Below are 16,374 nucleotides of genomic sequence, written 5' to 3'. Positions count from 1 at the left end.
TCATTCACGTCTTAGACGGCATCTTTGTGTATTATTAATTACTCAGGAATCCTTGATCTGTACATTTGTTGAGTGATTAGGATGATTTGTGTATATTTATTTTGATTGAAGCTTAATGTAGTACCTGTGAATAGTCTTGCTGCTCTGTTTGCGTAGTTCTATTAAAAATGTTACATTTCTCCATAACGAATAATAGTCTTAATCTTTGTTCATTTGAATCAACATAGCAGAAATATGCATATCATCATCATCTATCGGCCTGTATCAGCCAGGACCAAACAAGAAGTAGTACTACATATTTCACTCCACATTGCCCTATCAAGCATCATTTCTTTAAGAGCTCATACCCAAGTATACATTGCATTGATCTTACAAATCAGATCTATACACACAGTGCAAGAACAAAGACAAAACTGGACATTAACACAACAACACTATGATTCAGTCTGCAGTCTCTGCTTGTCTGATCTTATCACCTTCGCCAAGAAGTTTCGTTTTTTTCGATAGCTTTTATATTTAGGTCTGTTTGTTATCTGCTGTTTGTGGATGAACAGGGTAACTCATGAAGCTATGGACATTCTTCCCTTATAGTCACTGACGAAAGACAGCGGATACTGTCTGAAACATCTGTTTCAAAATTTGCATCCAGTTGCTTGAGTAACTGTTTTTGGTATATCTTATGACCTGGATATCTAACCTTCATCAACATATCCATGGATAAACTCATGAAGTTGGTTCGTGGTTAGGTCTTGTCCTAAGAAATTGTTAGATTTTTGGCTAAACACACATCTAAACGCAAACACATTATTGGCTACTAGTAGCAGCATTTGTAAACAAAAAAAAATGTGATTTACATGTACATTCTAAATCTTGCATACTTTCTTAGCAGCATGCTAGAACTGTAGGTACTATATAGATAAAATTTCATGCTTAAAAGTCCAATTCCTTTTGTTTTCAAGGTATGTTGTAAAAACTGGAAACTGCACACATTGTACAGTATGTAAGAGGGTCTGCATGGGGGGCCAGACAGCGCTTTATGTTGAATTTAAGAAGAACCCCCTATCTATAGCGACGTTATGATGTTCAGCTGGTGGTTCTAATGTGTAGTTCTTCTTGGGTGGAACCGTCCCCTTGACTGTTGCTATAGCTCCTGATGTAGTTCTAGTCATGTAGTTCTATAGTCCTCATGTAGTTCTAGTTATGTATAGTTCTATAGTCCTAATGTGCTAGTAGTTCTATAGCTCCTGATGTTCTGCTGGTGGTTCTACGGTATAGTTCTTCTTGGGTGGAACCGTTCCCTTGACTGTAGTTCTGTGTAGAACTCTCAGCCCCACCTGCTCCACTGGAAGCTGGGTTTGTGGGCTGGCTTCATGCCCCACCGCAAGGTTGTCTGAGATGATGAAATCTCCAACCTCCCACTGAAACAAGATGAACTGGTTTAATAAGATAACACATTCAAAGGTACATAATTGCAGACCTAAGGCTCAAGGTCTTCATCTTCAATAACCTCCTCTGATCATATGTCTTCAATAACCTCCTCTGATCATATGTCTTCAGGAACCTCCTCTGATCATATGTTAAAAATAAATCATTTCCATCAGATCTGGTGCTCTTTTAGGCCTATTTTTATAATCTTTAATGTTTTCCGTGTACTACAATACATACTTAATTACCTGGGGAAATGTTATACGAAAACTGATATATACTTACACCTATATCTACATTTCATTCTGATGAAGTTTGGAGTTATTTAGTACAGACTTTTCTTTAGTAAGAACTTTGTGAGTCATTCACCACCCTTATGAAATTATTCACGGATACATGTACCTTGTGCGAGTACTGAATGGCTTTGTTGTTCTTGACCAACTCCTGGTGGATTTCCATCATAATCTGGTTGGTTTCCTTCCATTCCGTTCTTCTCTTCTCGGCGTGCGGCAGGCCGACCAGGAAGAACTCTGTCATGCCCAGATGGAAACACAGCGTCTGTTGGAAACGCAGGACAAGTCAACAACAGCAGAGTTACTTCATTGCTTTTAATTGTATTTTCTATCTCGTATTCAGGCAATGCATTGTATCTATTACTTGTAATGTGTGTGGTGCAAACACTTATACTTCGGTCACAATTGGAAAAAGGGGCCTGGCGGGGTAGTTTTGTGGCTGTTTTTTTTTTCACTTTCGGGCGCCACTCCTACGTAGCCCCGTGGGACACCCTGCCGTTACCGGGCAATTTTTGGGCATGGTCGGGTCCCAGTTTGTAGTAACTCGGCGTTGACTAAGGATTACCTAGCTTTGGTTACTTAGTAGGGCTTTCCCTAGGATACAAATGTAGGATGTTAAATGGAAGTTCCGTGTCTGTTTGAGGACAACATACAACATATAATCATGCAATACAAACAAACACTCGCGGATCGGACTGCACAGCCACCGGAGAACCTGCATCAGGAGGGGGCGCGTGCCATCGTCTGTTCAAACGGAAGGAGGCCGATGATGATGATGATGATGATGACAAACAAACAAATATTCTGGAAGTTTGACCTTATTCCCGGTCAGTGGGTGGCTGTAGATCAGGGGGTGGACCGGTCCGCTTCGGCGGTCGCTGACCATCCAGAGCCGCTCCCAGCGCCATCGCTGCTCCTCTGTCAGTCCAGAAACCACCTCATTTAGCGGTGCAAACACTGAAACACATCATCACCAAGTACAGTGTTATTGCAAGGCTCGCTCTTGGTTGTGATCGTGACACACATGTGGACAGCATGCTGCAGACCGTGGGCTGGCTGACTGTTAGGGACAGAATTCAACACAAAAGCCTTGCCACATTTAGACGAATAATGCTCACCAAACAACCTAGGGTCCTGTACAACAAACTAACATTCCAGTCAGAGATCCACAGCTACCAAACACGCTCAACCAGAACAAACACAATCAGACTTCCAAAACCAAAATCCAACTCGCAGAAAAGGCGCTTTCTTTACAGAATGTCTCAGTTGTGGAACAAGACCGGCGGCTATTAGAAAATAATTGGACTGTAATCATTGCTTTTAAGGAATTATGTTATTTTTGTCCTCTACTGTCACGTTGTATGTCTTTGTATATCCCGATTGTAATGTGTAAATAGACCACAGGAAGAATAGTCTCTTATGAGGCTAATTGTGAATCTAAATAAAACTCAACTCAACTCATTGCAGTACAGTAGGGGCATTTTTGCTGGATAGTTTTAACCTCACGCACTCTGAAGTAGCCGTTTGGCACCCAATTACCTATTGGTTACAGAGTTAGGCAGCAGGGAGAAGGTTAAAAAAACACTTGCAACTAGATGTAAATTCAGGTCCTTCAGTGTAATATGATCATGACAAGCTGCTGCTGCACATGCGCTACGTATACATGCCTGCGAAGTGATATTTACCTACTGTATCTAAACACAGTAAGGGGTATCTGCTATATTCTGTAATAATGTTAAACTTGACACATTCATTCATTGACCTGTTAGTTAAAGTTAAAATCCTCCCACACCATAAGGTGTATAGGGCGGTGCCCATCTCCGTTTCATAGCCCTGGGCCACACTGTGGTGCAATCACTGCAGCAGGGGGCTAGTCCACTGGCAGTGGAGTGTGTTTAACTTCCATACTGTTTCAGAAGTATGTACCATTTTTATAAAGTCTTTGGTATGACTCAATTCATTGACCTGTACGTAGCTTAATTCATTTGTATCCACTTGTTTGTTTGTATGTATAGTTGTAGAGGACCTGTACGAAAGTCGCTGTACTTTTTTGTGTCAATAAGGATTGTATTTCGTACCTGTGTTTCCCTGCTTCGGCACTGACACCATGTGGTACAGGGAGTAGCCGAACGGCGCCGGCTGGAAACTGCCGTCGATGTGCCAGCCTGTCCGGCCCACCCCCGTACATCCTTCTGCCTCGTCATTCGACACCCGAAACACGTCGGGATGTGGCGACTTCGGATGCTTGTAGAACGTTGATTCCAGTTCTCCGAACCAGTGGCTGATTTTGACATGGCGGCTGCCGCTGACGGTGCCCTGGTTCTTGAAGACGAGGATGCGATGTCTCGTGACGTCCTTCTTGATCTGTTCGATGACTTCCGCTGGAATCTCTTGCTTCAAGTCGATGCCCCGGACTTCTGCTCCTAATTATTGTGCAAAGATACAAAACTTTAACATGATTGAATCATGCTTATATATAGCGGCATAGCTGTATGCTGGCTAGCCCATGCTACAAGGCTCGTACCTGACAGACTGGCAAACCAAGTCCTGCAGTGGACCCCACAGGGAAAGAGGCACAGAGGTCGCCCCAGGATGTACTACAGACAGACAATCAAGAAGGACCTCCAAGCAGTCAACCTGAACTGGAGGGATATAAGGAGGATGGCTGCTGATCGAGCCTGCTGGGCCAACCTGACTGCATCATGTGCCGGACGACACGGGAGACCTCAAGTCTAAGTACTGTAAGTCATAGCGGCCGCCCAACACTGGTCAGACCCTAGAACTCTGTGGGGAGGGGCTATTATTCACCGGGATAGCGGAGTTTGCGAAACACAGACTACAATAACAAGTGGTTGTATGACACAAACCTCTGTGAAGTAATAATTCTGGTGCTTATATGTGTGTTAAGGTGTTTGATACCCTCTTTTCCAAGAATAACAATTTCTTTAACCAGTTTCCATTTATGTCCAGGCAGTTGTTTCTTGTTTATCATAACACTTGGCAGTGTAGCAAGCCGGAGCCTAACCTCTGCTTGGAGAGTACCTAATTGGCCCCAGCTTGTATGACATAGGTTTCCATTTGGCAAATGAAATTGGCATTTGTATGCCGACCCCCATGTAGACGATCAGCGCGGTTCATCTAGCTATAGGGATAAACGGAGCATACCATTACTGCTTGCAATTCTATCACTTTCTGCCAGGGGACGCAACCACACGAAGAAAAGAGGTGGGGACAATTTTTTCCACTCCCTACCCAGACTGGACAGGTTTTTCCTCTATCCAGACTCACGGACGAGTTTTTCCACCAACCCCAAAGCGTAACGTTCGACAGAACAGAGCGCTTCGTGCGACAGGGCAGAGCGCTACGTGCGACAGGGCAGAGAGCTACGTGCGACAGGGCAGAGCGCTACGTGCGACAGGGCAGAGCGCTTCGTGCGACAGGGCAGAGCGCTAGGTGCGACAGAGCAGAGCGCTACGTGCGACAGAGCAGAGCGCTACGTGCGACAGAGCAGAGCGCTACGTGCGACAGAGCAGAGCGCTTCGTGCGACAGAGCAGAGCGCTTCGTGCGACAGAGCAGAGCGCTTCGTGCGACAGAGCAGAGCGCTACGTGCGCCAAAGCACGTTACGGTAACACCTAAAAGTTCACTAAACTATCACACTAGCGCTAGTTCCAGAAGCAAAAGCAGTTCTTGATCGATGTACTCAACAAAAGTATAAACAGACTTGGTACTCATCTTGATCGGCGTGAGTTTGTAGAACTCCTTGGCAGCCATTCTGGAGAATAATGCTACATTCATGAGAAGTGAGACCATCGACATCGACGCAACACGACTTTCACCGCTACCATCTTAGCAACCAGCTGATCACCGCCATCTTGAAACTGGGAGATGCCACTTAACTACCGGGGGGATTTAGGAAAATATAGAAATCCGAGTAATGACTTGCTTGCGGCAAGGAGGTTTAATCGGTCAGATCTGATCCTTGGTCATATGTAATGATCTAACGCAAAAGCCTCATAACCAATATTCCCTGACTCAAACCCTTTTTATCTCCATTAGAATGAGTGTGTTTGTGTGTGTGTGTGTGTGTGTGTGTGTGTGTGTGTGTGTGTGTGTGTGTGTGTGTGTGTGTGTGTGTGTGTGTGTGTGTGTGTGTGTGTGTGTGTGTGTGTGTTTGTGTTTACGGATATCTATGGTCATGACTTTAGAACCTCTAGACGGATTGTAATATTTGGTGTGTGGACTTGGGAAGATCTGTTTTAACCTCCTTGGGAAGATAAAGGTCAAGGTCCATTTTGGCCCCCTGTTGTGCGACTTGGTACTGCAGCAAAATTTCCGGTTTTTGTATCTTTTGTCCTGGACATGCTATGTTCTTGATTTTTGGTGGTAACTGTTCTAGATAGCTTTTCATGTAAGGAAGAATTGGTGTAGGTTTGAGAACCTAGCAGCTTACTCTGGAACTGCAGAGGCGTTTTTGTTCAAATCTTGAAAACAAAACATCGCATCCTTGTCTTCAAGAACCAGGGCATCCTACTTTGGGTGCGGACACACCTAGTTTGGGTACGCACGCAACTACTTTGACGCACCCAAAGTAGGTGTGTGTTGTTCATTGTACCTGTCGGCCACAGTAGATTTCGTTTAGAATTTTGGGGACCTCGTTGTCTGGCAGACATACTGTAGTACCCAGGAAAGCCGTCAGGAGGCCCAAACTTGACCCCGGCCTTCGTATTCTTAAAACCTACTACTTAGCAGATATAATCATAATCCATCCATAGGTTTTTAAGTAATGTAACAGTGGGGAACAAATATCCGAAAACACAAACAGACTGACAGACAAACACACACAAACACACACACACACACACACACACACACACACACACACACACACACACACACACTGATACACACCGTGACACTAACAGAGACACACACATACATATATAAAACAACGCCTCTATTAATCATTGAGGTAGCAATGCCCGCCATCAGATAACCGCAAAAAATGCCGCAAGCAAAATCTGTGCTTGGGGTCACCAAACCGGTATATCAAGGCTTGAGATTGTATCGCAAGTGAGACAAGGCAAGTGCATGATTGGGGACTTCATTTAGAGGTATTCTTTGTTGTTGTTCAATCTGATTTAACTTTATAAGGAACATCACGGTAGGGGACTTTCTAAGGGGGAAGAAAACTCTCTTCTTGACTGGATATGATATCATGATCAAGCCAAGTCCAGAGGTGGGACCAGTAATCCATCGGCATATTACAGCTTTTCTTCTTTTTCTTTTTTCTGTGGGATATTTTCGTTTCAGTGGACTAGTGTTATGCTAGTGGAAACAGGAGGGGTTTCTACCTTTCAGATCTGGCCGAATATCGTCATTTGCGCCACGTTTACCTTGTAATTCCCTACGTTGGGAGGAGGGTGTGTGTGTACCTGTGTGCCAGATTTACAACACATTTGGCCATGCGCCAGGGAGAGGTGGTGTCTAGACAAGGCTGGGTAATGAATAGCCTTTTAGAGCCGCATGGGCGTTTCCGTCGGTCGTAAGCTCTGGGAGCCTATATGTCAAGAATGGACGGTATTAGTTTTGCCATGTAGGTTAAGCTAAGGTACTACAGAGAAGCACATAACTAGATGCAAATTGCCTGTGTGTGTATGTGTGTGTGTGTGTGTGTCTGTGTCTGTGTCTGTGTGTCACGTATGTGTGTCTGTGTGTGTGTGTGTGTGTGTGTGCGTGTGTGTGTGTGCGTGTGTGTGTTTCTATATCTATATCTATATAGCCGGTATAACCGCCATCAGGCGTAACACACCAGCTTCGCAGGCACGCGGCGCGGCAGCAGCTGGTCATATTACACCGAACGGTCTGTTACACCTAGTCTTTGCATATCTGACTGCAACCGTTCTTTAAAGCTACTTAGTGATGAAGCTCCTACAGTACTTGATGACAACGAGTTCCATTCTACTATGGTTCTCGGGAAATACGAATTTTTGAACACGTCAATCCTTGGGTGTTTGGTGCGTGTCTGTGTGCGCTATTAAGTAAAAAAGTTTCAGTAGCGTCAAAACGTATCCTCTGTTACAGGAATAAATTGTATCAGAACGATCTCAAAGTCTCCACTTCACCATGTATCTCAGAAGGTTGGCAGGTTTCTCGGGCAGGATTTCACAGGGCCTGTCCGCAGCCCGAAAGTCTGCAGCTGGTCTTCTGGCGTCGCAAAGTGCACGTCTGCAAGACGGGAAGCTTCCAGGGTGGCTGGCTCCAACTGCAAGCAGGAGCTTCTGTAGCACTTTTCCAGGTGAGGAGAGAGAGACGAGGGCTGCTGAGGCTCCCGTCCCTACGGCCGAGTTTCTGGAGTTTGAGGACCACTTGATCCTGAAATATAAAGGGGTCAAGCTCATGCTGAACTACGTCTGGCTCAGGGACCATTGCAGGTGAGAATCTTTTGCAACTCAAACTTTGTTCCAACGAACAAGTACGCGCACCGACTGTTCTATATCTACTTGAAAAAGCACCATGCATGCTTCACTTTTACTGCTTTACTTTTTACAGGATGACTGCTTTACTTTTACCTTTATCTGCAGGACAGGAGTCAACCATCTGACCGGCGAACACGTGGTGGACTCTGTCACGATTGACCCCAACATCCAGCCGGTAAATGTAACCGTAGAAGAGGTGACTCTTGGAATCACTTGTAAGTACTGCCGGAATGATCGTGAAAACAATAGAAATAGATCTTTCACTTCACCTCACCTCACCTCACCATTCCCATAGCTATTCAGCAGCCATAGGGGTAGCCGTGGCGACTAACGAAGGGTGTTTTTGCTTGATATTACATACACTGTATTGTAATATCAAGCAAAAACACCCTTCGTTAGTCGCCACGGCTACCATAGGGGCAGCAGATCTTTAACATATCTTTAACCTATGTTTTTCTTATGCCCCGTTTCCTTCATTTTCGGATAGTGATACTTTGTTTGTTTGAACCTTTATCTATTCATGAGGAGCTCAAATCGGCCTGCAGGTCGCTTTTCATTGAGGTCATGCGGGAAGAGGGAAGGCTCATACAAAATATAACAGAGATACGGATTACATAATTCAAGCCCTGATGAATCTATCGACATATATCATTACATCACATAATACCTTACGAATGTTTTTTGTTTGTTCTCTCTCTCTCTTCAGGGCCGGATGGCCACCAATCAGAGTACGGCCTGGACTGGTTGCTTAGCAACACTTATGAGGGCAAAAAGCACGTTCTCGGGACCCTGGAGCCCTTCCTGTGGAACGCCGCTGCCCTGACAGCCTCTCCCCCGCCCAGGGTTCTGTACAAGGACTACCTGGCAGACGACCGGCAGCTGGCTAAGGTGCTGCACACTCTGATGAAATACGGATTTGCCTTTGTGGAAGAAGCTCCTGTAACAATGGAAGCAACATTGGTTGGTAGTGTTTTTATAGATGGTTGGTTCTATATTGACTGATTGTGAGAAGTTGTGTCTTTCAATATAACACAGAAGTTGCTCTGATATAGCTGCCCGTAAACTACATTTGAGGACAATCTTGTTACCTTTGTATAATATTGAGGTAAGAACATTCATGTTAAAGTCCGTATGAGTTGCGTATTGATATTTTTTGTCTGAGGTAAAGTTTGCGGCAAAGACGTTATTTTTAACTTTGACCCACCGTTGTGTAGTCTGGTTTTCGAACCGGAAACGCAACTTATACGACTGAATATACGCACAAGTGTGACGGTAGACGGAAATGCAGATAAAAGATCATTTTTTTTAAGTCAGCAAAACAGCATCTTTTTCCTAATTATCTGTCTCAAGAACAACTTAAGTATAATTTCATTAAAAAATCCTTAAAATGAGAAGAGTTGTCTATAAATTATATTCTTATTTCCAAATCACCAGGCTGTTGCGGAAAGGATCAGTCACGTCCGGGAGACGTTCTTTGGTAAGCACTGGTTTGTAACCAGCGACTTTGAGAGGCACGACACAGGGTACACTACTGCGGCTCTTCCCGTGCACACGGACAACACACACTTTAATGAGCCGACAGGGTACGTAGTATTGTAGTATTCACCAAATATGGGGGGATGACACAATTGACATCTGGGACGAGTTAGGGCACTGTCCCTGATTAATAAACCTCCGGTCATGCGGTCCGGAGTCAGTCTGAAGTCCATCTCCGTGTGTGCGGCTGTGTCTCTCCTAGCCTTGTTATCTCTACATAACAATTGGTGGCAGCGGTGGGATATAAGAGTAAGTGCGAAATGCAAAACGTTCTCTGATACTGGTACTTATTACGAATACAAATACTATCATGTGTTAACGTCTGAGTCTGGGGAAACGTCTTACTCTCCGAGCAGAGGAATGGGTCCGGCTGTTTTTTTTCTCCTGCTGGACAAAAACGCTTCAAAGCGTTTTGTCAAGCAGGAGAGTACTCTTTTAACTTAACTAAAACATGACCCCATTGTTCACAATTCACAACTCAGTAAACAGTGCTTTTTTCATCAATGATGATGATGCCCATTCCTTTTCTTCAGCTTGATAGTGACCCAAATGCTGGAAGAGGGGGACTCCGGAGGAACCTCGCTGCTTGTTGACGGCTTCCACGCTGCAGAGAAGCTGCGGCAGGACGACCCGGAGGGGTTCGCTGTCCTGTCGTCTCTGCCGGTCCCGCACCACTTCTTGGAGCCTTTCCTACACACCACAGGGGCGGGGCCGGTAGTCGAGCTGGAGCCTGGCTCTCGCAGGGAACTCAAGATGATGAGGTTTGGGGTTACTAGCAAATCTCTTTTACCTACATTAATTTTCTAGCAGAGGTTGAAGACCGGGTCTCGAAAGGAACTGATGATGATAAGGTTTGGGGTTACTTGCAAATCTCTTTCCCGGTTTTTTGTATGTGTGTTTATTCCGAGTTATTACTTGAGAAGCTCTTGATGGATTGTGATGATATTTTGTATGTGGGTAGGTGTTGGAAACACAATGCTCGATATTGATTTTGGGCCTCCTGGTATGTGACGTTGGTACTGCAGCAGAACTTCCGGTTGTTGTATTTTTTGTCCTGGACACGGAGATATCTGCCAACTTGTTTAAAAATGACTCTGATCTCGATCCATTCAGGTACTGCCTGTATGACCGAGCTGTTCTGGACACCATACCGATGGAGGATGTGGGCCGCTGGCACGCTGCACTGAGGAACTTCACTAAGTATATCCGGGATCCCTCCAACGAGTACTGGTTCCAACTCAAACCAGGTAACTACACTGTCACCAGCAATCAGGAATATTAAAATCAATTTTGTCGTTCCCCTTGTACACGTTGACAAAATAATGATTGAATAATATTCTTTTAAAAGGTCAAAACATTTTATCATTTCAATTTTACAGGTAACATGATTCTGCGAGAGTCTTGTACGACCTTTTAGCTCCTGTCCAGAATTAGCAGGAAGGCTAAAAATGGATGTCAACATATCATAGTTTAGATGGTTTGATTTTTCAAAGAAAGTTGAACTGACAACTCAGTCTGAATCAATCCTAGATGTTGCAGAAAATACATATCCAGGGCTATCCCAATATCTCAGTCAAATAGATTCCTTCCTTTTGTATGTTTCAGGTCAAATTCTGCTGATTTATAACTGGCGGGTGCTGCACGGCCGGTCAGCCTACCAAGGAGGACAACGGAAGCTCGGCGGCTACTACATGCCGAGGGATGACTTCTTCAGCAAGGCGAGGATCCTGAAGGTCATCTGAGAAAGACGCTGAAGGTCATCTGAGAAAGACGCTGACTTAACTTTCACGAGATTTTTAGCCATTCGTTTTTGACATAAGGCCATGTTGATTTGATTACATGGTCATGGAAACCCCTAAAACCGATACGAGCGTGCGAATAAAGAAATGATTTTCAAAAAGTTGCCTTCATTGCGAAATCTACGTGGTCAGGACGCTTGTCAATGAACAGATGACTTAACACACAGAGAATGGATTCTTCATTTTTGGTCTTTCACATCTTCTTTCTGAGTTTGGTATTATAGACTTTTAGTATCCGTTTTCAGAAATATCTTTTTGCCATTTACAGCATATATTTGCTCGTTTTATAGCTGCTCTGTATGATTTACAGTATGGTAGAAATTTTTTTTGGGTGGACATGGGCGAAAATTGATGCGCGCGAGGATGTCATCCATATAATCAAATCAACATGAACTTACTAACATTTCAGGAAGGCACCTACACGGAAGTGCCTGTAGAGCTTTGTAACTCGACTTGGATGGCACATAACTATACTTGTGTATTGATTGGACCCTATAGCAGTTTCCATAGCTAAAAAGTTAAGTTAGTTAAAGTCCTCCAGCACCAGAAGGTGCATAGGGCGGCGCCCATTTTCGTTTTTTAAGTATCCCTTCGGCCACACTACTATGTGCAATAACTACAACAGAAGGCTAGTCTACTGTAATGGTTGGTGTTTAACTTCCATACTCTTTCCCAAATGTTGAGTGTGTTGTGAAGTGATATACCATACCTCAGTATATATAAAGTACAGTCCCCTGCTATAACCCCTAACCCGGCTACCTACTACTAACAGTAATACGCTAAATTCAGGAAGCCTCTCTACGCTCTACGCTAAATTCAGAAAGCCCCCCTACGCTCTACGCTATATTATGGAGTGGTCGGTAACGCTCTACGTAAAATTAAAACGGCCGATTACGCTCTACGTAAAAGGGGCATGCAGGCCCTCCTTAAAGCCAGTCTACATCCAACACTCCACCGGTTCAGTTGTCTCTTCTTGAAGCTCCCATAATAGCGAGTAGAAACATAACAGAGTGTTGAGCAGAGAAAGAAGTATGTACCATTTTAAAAGTCTTTGGCTTGACTCGCCGGTCGGGGATTGAACTCACGACCTACCGAGTGCAAGGCGAACACTCTACCCACAAGGCCATTGCACCATAGGTAGGTGCTAAACGACATCCCCATCTTGTTATCTCCATAAAAAATGGAGATATTGTTTTTGGTGTGTCTGTGTGTCTGTCTGTGTGTGTGTCTGTATGTCTGTGTGTGTTTCCGGACTATTGTAGTCAGCATAACTCAAGAACCTCTGGATAGATTACGATGATATTTGGTATGTGGGCGGGTGTTGTGAAGCCGAAATTCAAGGTCGATTTTGGGCCCCCTGGTATGTGACCTTGGTACTGCAGCAGAATTTCAATTTTTGTATATTTTGACCTGGACGTGCTATGGTCTTGATTTTTGGGTGGCAGATAGCTTGTGATGTAATAAAAGAGTGGTGTAGGTTTGGGCCCCCCAGCAGCTTGCTCTGGAACTGCAGGGGCGTTATTGTGAAAATTAGGAGAATAACTGAACAAAGGAACAACGGATTTCCATGATATTTTTTTATTTGTTGCTGTCCGTTGCGCCCCCTCCGATCCCTGCAAGGCCCTGCTCGACCTCGGCATTCTCACGACAGTCAGCCTTTATGCACATTGCATAACTTCACGACCCACACACAATGTCGTCATTTTCATCATCTTTATTGTCGCTTTTGTAACGTCAATGACACTGCCAATATGAGTGCAGATAGGATAGACTACATTCAACCATACTGCCATAGTTATATCAGTACAGAGTACTTACATCATCATTATCATCATCATAATCATCATAACCATCGTCATTATCATCGCCCTCATCATTATCATCATCATCACCATCATTATCATCATCACAATCGTCATAATCATCGTCATTATCATCGTCCTTATCATTATCATCATCATCACCATCATTATCATCATCACAATCGTCATAATCATCGTCATTATCATCGTCCTTATCATTATCATCATCATCACCATCATTATATCATCGCAATCGTTATAATCATCGTCATTATCATCATCATTATCATTATCATTATCATCATCACAATCGTCATAATCATCGTCATCGTCCTTATCATTATCATCATCATCACCATCATTATTATCATCACAATCGTCATAATCATCGTCATCGTCCTTATCATTATCATCATCATCACCATCATTATATCATCACAATCGTCATAATCATCGTCATTATCATCGTCCTTATCATTATCATCATCACCATCATTATTATCATTACAATCGTCATAATCATCGTCATTATCATCGTCCTTATCATTATCATCATCATCACCATCATTATTATCATCACAATTGTCATAATCATCGTCATGATCATTAACATCGTCATTGTCGTTATCATTATCATTGTCATCATCATCATCTTCTTCATCGTTATTATCGTCATTGTCGTCATCATAATCATCATTATCATCTTCACCATCATCATCATCATCATCTGCTCGTATGAAGAATACTTACCTAGAGAGAATAATAGTGAACATGGAATAATAGTGAACATCAAAATACATCACACTCCGTGATTCATACTCATCGTTACGTTATTACAATTTGAAGCCACACAACTATTATACATTTCATATCTGATTTTTACAACTCATGTTCAACAAACTAATTTCCCATGCATGAAATCATGTTATTTATCTCGTGACGCTCTGCTTTTTTCGAGTTTGTTTGTTCCTATTTGGTTCATCCATGACATACACTGTTAACAGAAACAAATATGTACATTTTCCGCATATCCGTTGTAGCGTATGATCATTTAAACTAATCTCCAAGCAGATCTATAGGTTGCATAAAGACCATATCAAACTGGCAGAGGAAGTACGCTTGGATTGCATTACAAGCTCCTTCTTCCAGTTGGATACGGTCTTTGCAATCCATTGGGTCTGCTCCTTCTTCCAGTTGGATACGGTCTTTGCAATCCATTGGGTCTGGTTGGAGACTACATTTAAACGACAAAAGACATTACACATCAGTTTTGTACTTAGTCACGGCACAGCCTTTTTGTACTTAGTCACGGTACTGTCTTTTACGTGCTTGGTGTGCTATTCTCATCAAACATAGTACAAGAAGTTTAATCCCTATAGCCAGCCGTATCAGGCCTGATTGTCAAAACTGATACACGCCATCCTAATGGCACTATATATTGAGTATATGGGATCAGCGTGCAACGGGACCGAGGTAGAGAGTGGTTAAAGGCTACCAAAGCAATATTAAGGTCCAAAAGATGGAAATGAAAAAAATGCTGAAATCTTTATGGTAGTGACATTTACTAACTTTGTTTAGCACATTTGCGTAATAACTTCATACTTTGAGCATTTTAAGACCGCGCAAAATCTTGCCGTAGAATGATACCCTTAGTTTTGCGAGCCTACAAAAAATTTCAGTGAGTTTTCACATCACAACAACGTCGTATTTTTGCAACATGGACGTTGCTATACATTGTGATAGTGTTGTTTGAACTGATCATGTATAGAAATGACTAAATGAATTGACTTTCAAAATCCGATTTTTGGGCCCTAATATTGCTTGGGTTTCTTTTGATACATGGCGTCCTTTATTATCTTGCTAGTATTAGACTCATAACTACGTCAGCCATTAGTCAATATCATGTACTGGGTACCCTATACTTTCACTCTGTGACACACGTACACAGGCTAAAAATAGATAGCTCCAAAACCGCCTAACCACCATCAAACATTCAGTTTTCTTGTAGTTTCAACAATTATGCTAGGAAGGTTAGGAATAACAATACAAATGGCCATTGGATACTTCCTGTAATTTAACGGTGAGCAAGACTAGTATATGGAAAATACATCACTGGTAAACAGGACAAAAAATACATCCCCGTAAATTAGTAGCCTCTTCCATTGACCCCATGACCTGGAATGTCTGTAAATGACTACATGTAGTTGTACCACTTCCTGTCAGTCTGAAAAAAAACCCACAACTTTTTGACCTCCAAGTCGAGCCTTGTATCCAATCACTGTATTGAAATAAACTAAGGGCACATAAGAACAATATGGCGAGTTAAAACAACACCAATAGATAGACTAAATATTTGGGTGGATCGTACTTGTTCTTTTGTCAGAAATTACTACTGAATGTGTAGATTTTGAAGGAATAATAGATTAACTTTCGAGCAACCTTCATTATTATTGATAATTTGACTTTCATTCGGATCACAAAATCAATAAAGGGCCTTGAGCTAGTCCTAGCTCTCCTAACAAGGGGGATATGTCATTAACGTTATCCGATTGCACTATATTTTGCAATAACTTTATAAATGATAGGAATTTACTTTGTCATACTCGATTTTTTTAGTTAGTGTTGTAGTGTCAGGCTGATGATATTTGATAAACTATACATAAAATCGTAATCGGCAACAGGCAGTAGCAGTTCTTTCCAATAAGCCAGTCTATAAACTTCCTTTAAAAAAATGAACTGGATTTTTTTTTTCAGGTCTGAGGTCTCAAAATAAGATCCCTGTAGCTCAATTGGTAACTGGGGGACCCCGGTTCGAATCCGGGAAGGTGTATAAACATTGTTGAAGCCATTTGGAAGTCTTTCGGATGAGACTTAAAATGGGGGTCCCGTGTTCGAGGAGGCGCATCGAGCGCGTTACAACAGCCTCATTACTCAGATGGGCACTCATTTAAATGTACACATTTCGTAACTTCCGTTACCGTTTGAAGTAAGACGTTAACATATCCTAATGTTAGGAACGTCTTACTTCAAACGGTAACGGA

General features: G+C 42.9%; 3 protein-coding genes across 3 annotated transcripts; 2 read left to right on the top strand and 1 right to left on the bottom strand.

The window, feature by feature from the left end:
* Positions 1-82: 82 nt before the first annotated feature.
* Positions 83-4,145, bottom strand: LOC136445404 (alpha-ketoglutarate-dependent taurine dioxygenase-like; the record flags this gene model as incomplete). Its single annotated transcript, XM_066443397.1, has 4 exons — positions 83-1,418; positions 1,828-1,983; positions 2,536-2,675; positions 3,797-4,145. Coding segments are annotated over 4 exons (828 nt in total), but the record flags the coding sequence as incomplete, so codon positions are not given.
* Positions 4,146-7,838: 3,693 nt separating this feature from the next.
* Positions 7,839-10,860, top strand: LOC136445114 (trimethyllysine dioxygenase, mitochondrial-like). Its single transcript, XM_066442975.1, has 6 exons — positions 7,839-8,151; positions 8,302-8,411; positions 8,903-9,156; positions 9,631-9,779; positions 10,266-10,500; positions 10,846-10,860. Exons 1-6 carry the CDS (start codon positions 7,844-7,846, stop codon positions 10,858-10,860), a joined length of 1,071 nt encoding a protein of 356 aa, XP_066299072.1. The 5' UTR covers positions 7,839-7,843.
* Positions 10,850-12,454, top strand: LOC136445327 (trimethyllysine dioxygenase, mitochondrial-like). Its single transcript, XM_066443285.1, has 2 exons — positions 10,850-10,979; positions 11,338-12,454. Exons 1-2 carry the CDS (start codon positions 10,886-10,888, stop codon positions 11,472-11,474), a joined length of 231 nt encoding a protein of 76 aa, XP_066299382.1. The 5' UTR covers positions 10,850-10,885; the 3' UTR covers positions 11,475-12,454.
* The last annotated feature ends 3,920 nt before the right edge of the window (positions 12,455-16,374 follow it).

The sequence above is a fragment of the Branchiostoma lanceolatum genome, chromosome 11, assembly GCF_035083965.1.
Source record: "Branchiostoma lanceolatum isolate klBraLanc5 chromosome 11, klBraLanc5.hap2, whole genome shotgun sequence".
In the NCBI taxonomy this organism is placed as follows: domain Eukaryota; kingdom Metazoa; phylum Chordata; class Leptocardii; order Amphioxiformes; family Branchiostomatidae; genus Branchiostoma; species Branchiostoma lanceolatum.
This window is presented reverse-complemented; position numbering and strand designations above follow the sequence as displayed.